The following is an 11,087-nucleotide window of genomic DNA, read 5'->3' as shown; positions in this document are numbered from 1 at the left end:
CTTGTCCGATTGCAATTTGTTGATAAATATTTGCATTGCAATAAATTCATTGTGAACATACAAAAAACACAATAAAAAAAGCCGCAAAAAATATAAATAAACAATATTTTTATTGATACAAATACAAATAAGTAACACACAAACAACCAAACCAACAAACGAATGTAAATATGTAGTAAAAGTTAACATGCAATGAAGATTTCCATGGTGACTCGCCAGATTCAAAGGTGACTGGCAAACGTAAATAAATGCTCTGGTTGGCGCAGCGGCGCATGAATAAGAAAGTAACTTGCTGCTTGATTGCAATTGAATTGCCACGGAGTGCAAGCAAATAAAAACATAAATGACAACTATGTGCATGTGTGTGTAGCTATGTATGAGTATGTGTAGTACAAAGCGCATTTGTTGCCACTTACTTAGCTAAGTTGCTATACGTACATACATATGTACTTAAGTATGCGCATACAAAAATGTAAGCAATAAACGTTGTCGCTTCGCTGTTCTATTCGGATACACTTCTAATCTATTCAGCGCCGCTTCGGGGGCAATTTTTCATATATGTTACTTTCGAGATTTCATCAGTCGACTCCATCTACATTCGAGTGGTGCGCTCTTGTGCATGCCTATGAATATTTTGCTCTGTGAGCTTGCCAAGCGTTTTGATATAAATTTTATGATATGTATTGTAGCAGCAGCAGCAACAGAACTCAGTGCTCGCCACTAAGCGCTGGACAGCGCGTTGATCTGCTAGCCGACTACCAGTTCGTTGGTCGCGGAGCATGCGCCGTTCACTTGCGATTATGACTTTTGCCAAACATGCGTTATTGTGCATGTGCAATCACAACAGCAACAATAATAAAAATAACAACACACAAAATAAAACTTAGGCAAAAAAGGGGAAGGGGAAGCGCACAATGGCGACGCATTCGATTATTGCCCACAAACATGCGTGTGAATTTTCGCGTGGTGGCTCAGTTTACCGCACGCTCAGATTTCAATCACGATTTGCCATGCATTTGTTGCTTTTAATTGAAATTTTATTTACTTTTATTTGCTTTTGTGCAATTTATTGCTTTATTGAAACGTTTAAGTGTTGGCAGGCAATGTGCTTTATATCTGTCGTCTGCTTACGTTTCATTGTTTTTTGTTAACTTCTTCTTATCGTTCTAAAATTTATTGCCTAACTCTGCTTTATGCTTATGATAAGGTTGGTAGTTTTTTTTACGCTTGTTTTAAAAGAAAACTATTTAAAACTGTAAATATATCAATGGTCCTCAGCAATACTGGCACAACTCAAAATTTCAGGCTTTTGAGATATATAGCGGATTAAGTTTATAAATACCAATATTTTTCACTGGTGAATCGACCATAGGCTTTGTTCTTACCAACCCGCCAGAGGCGCAGTTTTGCCATTTGTCTCAAAGTCAAAGTAGCCAACCCTTACTCACTACCAGACAGTGGTACATGTCTCATTTCGTCGCATTTTTGCAGTCCAGCACTTACTGGATGCTTAGAAAAATTTTGCCTACAGAATCACTGCAATTAATCTGAAATAATTACGTTACAAGACATATTATTGCTAAATAACGAAACACAAAATCTTTAATTGGCTCTACTGAAATATATGAAATTTTGAGTTGTGTCGTTATTGCAGAGAACCACTGATATCTTTACTTCAATTATAATTTTTTTTATGGCTTACTTTCTTTTTACGTCTAGTCTAATGCATTTACTATGCCAATCAATGCGCGTAGCAAGTTTAAAGCTCAGCTCAAGAGCTTTAGCATGTACACGCTTTTTTATACATTTATAATCTGTTTAGTTAACGGTACGTTTTTTTTTTCTTTGCAGATGAATCAGACCTGCAAGGTTTGTGGCGAACCGGCGGCAGGCTTTCATTTTGGCGCATTTACGTGTGAGGGTTGCAAGGTGAGTAAAAAATTACGTAGTCCTGTAAAAGAATTATAAATTTTAAAGACTACTATCACTAACTTCTATCAAAATCATTATAAAAATTTGAAGAGTAGAGCAGTAGAGCATTAAGCTGTGTTAAGCGAGATGCAGCAGCTTTCCTTTTTGCGGTCGTTCAGTGTAGATTGTAGTATCTGACTGTCATTGCACTAACTTTTGAGCTAGATTTCTCTATGACAAAAATGGAATGACTGCGTCACTTGCGTACACAACAACTTAATTGTATTGCTTTCCTCCAAGCGGATATGTACTTTGGCAAATAGCTCCGCCTGAAAAATATTATCACAATCTAGAAGACAGAATAGTTTTCTTACCTTGACGATGTGCTAAAAAATTCCTTTACTAATTCCACCCACCGTCTTTCAGCTAGATATCGTTGTGCCAATGGGAATGTGACTCCAAAGTTTTTCCAGAATTCTGATGCTGGAGACTATCTATGTATATATTAATAATAATAATAATAACAGCTTGGCACTTACAAAGCATGCTAGTTTTTGGCCGAGCTTCTCCTCCGATTTGTGGCGCGCGTCTTGATGTTGTCACACAAAGAGGAGGAACCTACAGTTTTACGCCGACTCCGAACGGCGATGGTATTTTTATGAGAAGCTGTTTTTCATGGCAGAAATACACTCGGAGGTTTGCCATCGCCTGCCAAGGGGCGACCGCTATTAAGAAAAAACCTTTTTTCTAAAATTTTTTTTTGCAATGTTGCCGAAAAAATCGAGATACATGAATGTGATTGCATTTATCGGAGTCTTCAATTTAAGAAATGTATTTGACTGATATACGAGTAGCCTGCTATACTAAATTAGCTTATATGTATACACGTATTCCTTTTTTCTATTACTACCGTTCATCTAGTTTTTTTAATTTGCAAAAAAATATTCTCGTCATTCCACATTCGAGTAGATCAATGAAGCTATGTGCATACATACATACGGTCTACATAAGTGCATATACATTAACAATCATGCATGCATAACTACACTGAACTGCACAGATAATTCGTGCAGCGTAGTTATTTACAAGCAGTTCATACATTAAATACACATGTTTGTTGTTGTAAAATTAGTTTTTCTTTTTCTACGCTTGCTTTAATTATACCGTTGTTGTTTTCGGCTAGTTAATGCGATTGGCGAACGACCTTCAACTCATCTTCGTCATTAGCTAATGTTGTGCATATACTTACACACTCGTATGCAGGTGCATACAAATGTATGTATAGATATATGTTTGTATGTACGTTAGGGCAGGTCAGTTTGTATAGGAGATCTTTTCGACTATGCGCGTACTGCACAGAAGAATTCTACGTATAATTCTAAGCAAATTTTCTTAATAAACCATAGGTCTAAAATCAATTTGAAGTTTGCCAAACTGCAAAATAGGTTTCTTAGCATTTTGCTGTAGTGTCGTAAAAAGTGCCTTAATTTTGTATAAAAACTGCTATAAGTGCTTCTTTGGAATTATTTTTTCACATTTTCTTCGAAATCTATTTTCGCAATTCGGCAAATTCCAAATTGTTTTTAGACCCTTAGTTTCATCGGCAAATTTGCTTAGAATTACACATAGAATCCTCCTATGCTATAGGCGCATAGTCAAAAAATATTAATCCGCCCTAATGTACGTATGTACATACGTACGTATCCAAAAAAATACCTATAGCAACTAAGTAAGCAAGTGCACAAATGTGTATATTTGTACCGGCAAGAAAATAAATATTTTCATAGTTACTCTATAGTGCATAGAGCTGTGCATTATTCTACAATTTTTTGCATGAATGCTAATGTTTTGCGCATTTTTTTTGCAGATTTTTCGCTTAAAATTACGTGGAGTTTGGCGTCGTTAGCTGCCGTTTGTTGTTGTTGCGTAGAACTTTTTTCTTTTCTCTCGTTTTCGAGTTGACTTCGCTTCTTGCAGTCAGTTCAGCTCTGTTTGTTCTCAATTGTTTGCTTGATTTCATAATATTCGGTCATTTAGCAGCCAAACCAAAGACTTAAGAAGCGAACTTGGCTCGCAAATAAAACAGGCGATACGCGTCTTGCCGTTTAAGCATTGATTTGTTTTGTGAAAATTGCAAATTACATAGGTATTACCATTATATGATTTAAAGCGTTCCACTAAATAAAAATTAAGCGGATTCAAATGGTGTATACTTACATATATACATGTACATACATACATGTGTGTACATTAGGCATATGACTTTTTTTCTAAAATTAAAAATATTAGGAGAGGATGAAGAATGATGGAAAACCGATAAAAATAACGTTTTTGTAAAAATTTGGTACAACAATTTCAATTTTATGACAGCAATCAAAATTGGTTTCTAAATTTATTTATTTTTTTGTTTCGGTGGCTGGGAGTTTTCGGTTCATAATTCGGTTGCCATTGAATTCTCCATATATGTACGTGCAATGAATTTTTTCCAAACAACTTTTTTCTCGGATTTTTCTGCAGGAATTTTTTGTATAAAATTTTTAAATATAAAAATAAAATTAACAACGGAATACAGATAGCACAATAACTTCCAGCTGAATAAATCTCATATCTTAATTTCATAGATTCTTAAACACTGAAAATGAGAGTAAATATTTAAACAGTATTAAACGTAACTTAAGACTATTGAGAAATTGTATGAAAAAATTATACGCGATATATTCAAGCAATTTTTCAGTGTCAATCGGTTACTAGTGCAGTGATTTCACACACAAAAATTTTTGTATTAATTGTACTAGCTAAATATGTCTGATGGGTAAAGGAATATCGCAAAAGATTATTTTTATTACACTACTAGGGTAAATCGTAATGTTATGAGAACTGTTATTTGATTGCCTCATAAAAAAGTTCTTCATATGCATAGCTAATAATGTATGTATGTATGCCCTCCTAATGGCACATCGTTAATAGAAAAATATCTCAATTGCAAACACACTCTAATCTTTATGATTTAAGTGAGTACAAGTAGCTACCTTTATTGGCTTTAAAAATTAATTTGATAAGCACTCACAATTGCTTTTGGGCGTCAGAAAAATAGGTGATTAAAGCTTTTACAGCGGCCTTACCTGCCGACACCGGTAATGTAAAGTTTTATTTAGCATGCCATTAAATTTAACTGGAAATTTTAAAAACTGGTGGCAACTCTCTTCAAACAATATTTCATATGTAAACATTAGGTTAGGTAAGTTTCGCAGAAACTATTAGGGTCCATAGAGTTTCCAGATAAACTAAAACCACATAAGATGGCTGATCACTGAGCACCAAGGGCAATGTTTAAGAACATCGCAGTCTTCTTAGCAAACTTTTGTTGTACCCTACTTTGGGCAGAAAGCCTGCTTCCAGGTGACTAATGAGCAGTATGCTAGAGGTAGGCTACTCGCATAGGATACGAGTACGCTCCACGGTCTTCTCTTTCGTTCTGCATCTCCTACAGAACATATCATTGGGCACAGCGACTATAAAGGTGTACGACGCGACAATGTCCCGCTGTAAAGCGCATCAGTAGCCCAGCATCCTTCCTCTTGGGAAAAAGGAGACACTTCGCGAGCTTTATGTTATAGGCTCTAAACAGGTGGAAATACTCTTAAAAAATATGAACACCTAAGTATGTGTATTAGGAGGTTTCAATTAGCTTATTAATTTATATGATTTTACCTTTTTGAGCAGCTGGCAACCCTTTCAAAAATATTTTCGAAGTAAACCTTCCTTCAAGCCCTCTCATTTTGTACCTATATATATTAAAATATACAATTTAATTTGATAACAAAATTTACTTAAAATTTCTAAATGTAAAGGTGGTGACCCTCTTCAAATTTTCCTCTTTAAAAGCTTTCTTTAGCCTCTCTCGTTGGATGTCCATATTAAAATATTTATTTTAACTTGCAGATTAAATTAGCCCTGAGTTTCTAAATAGATAGCAACCATCTTCGAAATATGGCTTTCCAAAAGCCCCCATCTTTAATATCTTCAAAAAAATATATCTAATTTATAAGTGGCAACTGAAACATCATGGCCACTGAAGTCATATTTAAAAAAAATTATTCCTATTATTCATTGGCTCTGATTTTAAATTTTTTAAAGCAACCAAAGAAACCCTATTGAACTTGTTATGACTTTTTTTAAATTAAATTTTCGATAAAATGCAATACAAAATATAGAAGCATTTTTTTTTTAATTTCGTAAAATGAAATAACACATCAGCTCATCCACTTGACAATGATTCATTTTAACAACAATCACTGTCGGTGGCGACCTTTACACACCACACCAGACGAGTAGATGGATTTGTGGCATGCAAAGTCACATACATTACACACGTACGTGTATATGTGAAGGTGCCACCTACAACATTAACCATTGCCACAGACGAGCCAACAATTGTTTTCCACTTGCTGTTCTTTGTTTTTTTTTGGTGCTCTTACTCTTTTACTGCCGCCAACTAAGCAAACAAACAATTTAATTCAATGCAAGCGAGCAAAAATGGCAAAAGCCAACAACAACAACGGCAACAACATTTTGATGGAAATACTTAATTACAGCTACTAAAAAAAAAAATCACAAAACAAAAAAGTGTACTTAACAAAAAGAAAAAAATTAGAAGTTAAAAAAATTGCACATAGGTTTATGCTGTAATGGCAACAACATGCAATGAAGCACCATAGCTTGCTATTGTTGTGTACAGCAGGCGAGGTCGCCCTCAGCATCGTCGAGAGTTGATTGCCGCTTTGACTGTCATTATTGAGTGTTGCATGCAACTTTTTGTAGATGCACAGTGGTTGCAGTGTTTTAGGGTTTACCTAAAAAATGCTGGCATTAAATTTATCAAAAAAAAAATGAAAAAAAATTTATGTCCGCCTACGTTTTTAAGAGGAATGAAGTAAAAGGCCTTTCAGGATACCATTTTCAGCAATGATAACGGGGCCTTAGGGGCAGTACTGGAAATATTTCGTTCACTGCGTGAGATTCGTTCGGTTCAAAACTGTTGAAGGTTTTTATCAATACTTTTTAAAACTTCCGCAAATTTTTCTTGCGACTCCTCGAAATTTTTTTTGGAATCTTTTACGAATTTTTGGAGTTTTAGAGATTTTGTCGGAACAGCACGGCAATTTTTCGATACTTGTCGGGATACCTTAATTATTTGATTAGATTTTCTGGAACATCCTTGTCCTTACTAATATTATAAATCCGAAAGTGAGTTTGTTTGTTTGCTACGCTTTCACGCTTTAACTACTCGACCGATCATCATGAAATTTTGTACACTGCTGTCATTTAGCCCAATCTAAAATATAGGATAAATTGAATCTCGATTAGACAAGGGGGCGTGGCACCTCCCATACAAATGGAATATTTCATACTGCATTTCTCAGGAAATATTTTTGATAGATTACTCGAACTTGGTATGGATTGAAACCCTTCCCAGTCGGCAAAGGTTACATAGACAAAGAAGGTCTGAAAAAAGCATAAATAAAAAGTCTTAAAAAAATAAAATTTATAAAAAATATTTACTTACATATACATAAGTGTACATATGTACATTCAAAACAACAACAGAAAATCCTAAAATAGAAAATAAAAAATTGCATTCGAATTAACCACCCGGCACCAGTGTCGTATTTAAGGTTAATTGGGCATCAAGATTACTAGGTCGGAAATGCGCTCTTTTAGTTCTTTGTTTGTGCAGCAACGCCACAGTTACATACAAACACACATACATAAGTAAGTATGCAAGTGTAATATATAGGCAGTATGTTGCAACAACTTGCCAACATTGAATGATGATACTTAAAGACATGCAATGCGCCACAATTACGTCAGTACTTACAGCTAATTCACCGAACGACCAAAAGCGCCATAGCCAGGTATACATAGGTAACCAGAGAGATCTCGATACACATACATACACTTAGAAATAGGAAGGCGTGTGGCATTGAATGAATGCTGCGCGCGTTGAGCGTCGCTGCGCAAGTGGGTGCAGGTGGCGTATGAGTGATGTTGTTTATACATATCTATTTCTTCAGCAGCAGATGATGTGCGCGCTGAAGAGTAGCTTTGAGGGCCAATGGCGCATGAGCACAGAATAGCGTTTCATTTTGACACTGTTTTTATTTATAAGAATTTTTGTTTATTTATTTGCTATTTACTGTACGTACAACTTACGTTGTAGCTTTTGCTTCAATTGGCAATTAATGAGTTTTTCTATTCGTTATTTGTTCGTTTTTGTGCATTCGTCACAGTATATTTGTTTTGTTGGCCGACTTGGCACACTTTGACATTCACACTGCACAGAGCAATAGCGCAATAGCACTTCGACAGCTGACAATGTCGTGGCTGTCAATTTTGAAGGTGTGAAGAAGATTAGTGCACTCTAATAAAATCAAAGCAAAAAAGTGTAAAAATAGAAACGAAAACTAGAACAATAGGTTTTTTTGTTTTAAGCATTAATTAGTTTTTGCGGAGTGCGGTGGAATGGCAGAAAAGGGCAAGTTTTGAGAGCAAGGTGCGCTTACAAGTTCATTATTTATTATTCTGCTTCGAAGTCAATTGTTTTGAATTTAATTGCGGCAGTTGGTATAGTTAAGTGTAACTAAAAGTTGTGTAGTATATGGGCAAATCCTAATATTGCGGACGTTACGTTCGGACGTTTCTTTTGACACTCCCTTTGGCGAAAAAAAAAAAATTTGTTAAGTTAAAATTTTTTGTAGTATAAGGGAAGGTATACAGCAGTACTTCTGGGAACAAAATAATTGAACTTTGAATTTGAATTAATGTCTGTGCATTTTCCTTCGCTGTTATGCCGTAACATACATAAAAAAAAGAATTGATAACCTTTTCTTTCTGTGAAGTCGGTTAAAAATAATCAATGTATTATAAAACAAAGCTAAAGGTTGAATTAACTTAAAAAAAAAAAATTGTATATGTGCGTTCGGGACGTTACGTTACGGACGTTACGCTTTTTTCCGTTGAGAAAATTTATTTTTTTAAAGCGATTTCGTTGTATTTTATTAAAAGATATAGTGCTTAAAATCAAAACTATTTGGAGCTCTGTTTCAAGAAGTAAGTGGGGCAAGTCAGATTTCTTTAACACAAAAACACGAGAATTTGAATTGCATGCATTTTTTCAGATTTTGGTTGACTATTTCTCGAATTCGCTCATATGTAGCTTATCATTACTTTATCCATTACTGGTTTCAGCGTTTTTATGTATATACTACTTATAAAATTGATCAGATATATAAAATTCGTTATGCAGCATCGAAGGGTATTAAGTGACAAGTTATAGACTGACTTTTAGAAAAATTGGCGAATTCTTTTCACCAATCAACGATATCAGTATGTTCTAAAACGAAGAGGAAAAACCAACTACCACCACAGTGGTCGCAGGAAATAATTAACCATCGCAAGGAATTCAGCGAAAGTTTTCAATGACGTTATGATTGCAAAAGGCTCATTTTTGAAAACTTTCTGTCAAACGATAGGAAAGCCGATTATGCAAGGTTTTTTCGAAACCCCATCTACCTTCTCGGTCGGTCGCGAGGAAGCTACAAGATGTTTGTTTGATTCTCCTCGGTTTAGGACGATATTTCGTCGATCACCATTTGAGTCTCTATGGGATAAAAAAAAAGCTTGAATTGGCCCAGAAATTATCAAGATTCCCAATTTTCGCAATTTATTTAATTTTTTTGTGTGTCTGTTAAATTATCCGAAGGATATATTCACATCAGTGGCAATTAGGCTGAATGTCTTCCGGTAGCGTGGAATAACAGACGGTGCCAAACACAGTTCTCTCACAGGGGCGATTTCGGTTAGGCTGAGTGTTTATAGCGTTAAATGCGGTGATGGTGTACTTACGAAGCCATGCTGATGCTTCGCTTCCAGATGACACGTTAAGTGTGGTAGCAATAGCGCCACAAGCAAAGCATACTCAATACTTAGGAAAGTAGTAATCGGCCGATAAAATACCTGTTTGTTAGCTAGTTTTCATGGCTTTAGTAGTTAAAATACCGTCCCGATTTCCACATTTATGAAATAAAAATGGTGACCAACCTTGTTGGGATATACTACCCCTGCCGTACTAATTTTGTTCAACATCAGCATGCATATTCCGTCAGGACCAATCGCTTTGCAGGCGTTCACCTTCCCGATCTTCACCTGAACTTCACCGCTGGTTTGAGCAAGGGGTGCACTTTTTTTGGCATTTTTCCCAGCTTTCGGCTCACTCGATGCTTGGCCTTATCTAGCGAAGTGTAAATTAGTAGTTAAAATAGCTTCCGCATTTCTACACCACCTACGCCATTGATCTTTGATAAAATCTAACAAAAAAAACAAATAAAAGAAAAATCTTGCCACTTTGGAATCCGGACATTCCAACATTTATAGGACATAGATATTGTTTTTTTTTTCCGGCGGCTCCGAAATCCAGCTCAGGACAAAATAATTTTTGTTGAGTACAGGTTTCTATGACAAGGTATATGTTTCAAGACAGAAACTCCATTACAGAGACCCCGCAGATTTCCGTTGACCCTTACACCAAATACGCGTCGGAGATTCCCCATTAAAGTTGACTTTCTCGAGTGCTTCACACAGGTTTGGTTACAGATGTTGCATATGAGTTGCTCATGTTGCCTAGGGTACGAAAACACATGCGTGAGAGAGACAGAGAAATTTAGTGTAGTCGCACAAACGCATCAACCATCTCCAAATAATATGTTAGACATCTTTGTGTTCATACAAATATTTTGAAATCAACTAGCGTCTAATTTGCTTTCTTCAAGGTAAGCGCATGACCAATAAACACTTTTCTTATTCTCTTTATCATTGCAGTCTTTCTTCGGCCGCTCCTACAACAATCTCTCGTCCATCAGCGACTGCAAGAACAATGGCGAATGTATCATCAATAAGAAAAACCGCACCGCCTGCAAAGCCTGCCGCTTGCGCAAATGCCTACTTGTGGGCATGTCGAAGAGCGGTTCACGCTATGGACGCCGCTCCAATTGGTTCAAAATTCATTGCCTGCTGCAAGAGCAGCATCAGCAGCAACAAGCTGCTGTTGCTGCCGCTGCAGCCGCCGCAGCACAACATGGCGGCCCACCGCACATGCCAGGACAGAAACCACCGCCACC

General features: G+C 36.2%; 1 protein-coding gene across 1 annotated transcript in view; it reads left to right on the top strand.

The window, feature by feature from the left end:
• Positions 1 to 11,087, top strand: part of LOC118739474 (knirps-related protein) — a 22,569-nt gene that overhangs the window by 6,316 nt on the left and 5,166 nt on the right. The window contains exon 3 of the mRNA XM_036470833.1: positions 10,789 to 11,022. Within this exon, the coding sequence (XP_036326726.1) occupies positions 10,789 to 11,022 (234 nt within the window). The remainder of the gene's footprint in view (positions 1 to 10,788; positions 11,023 to 11,087) is intronic.

The sequence above is a fragment of the Rhagoletis pomonella genome, unplaced genomic scaffold (assembly GCF_013731165.1).
Source record: "Rhagoletis pomonella isolate Grant_MI unplaced genomic scaffold, Rhpom_1.0 Rhpom_scaffold_00005, whole genome shotgun sequence".
Lineage (NCBI taxonomy): Eukaryota > Metazoa > Arthropoda > Insecta > Diptera > Tephritidae > Rhagoletis > Rhagoletis pomonella.
Note: the sequence above shows the minus strand (reverse complement) of the source record. Positions and strands in the feature narration are given on the sequence as shown.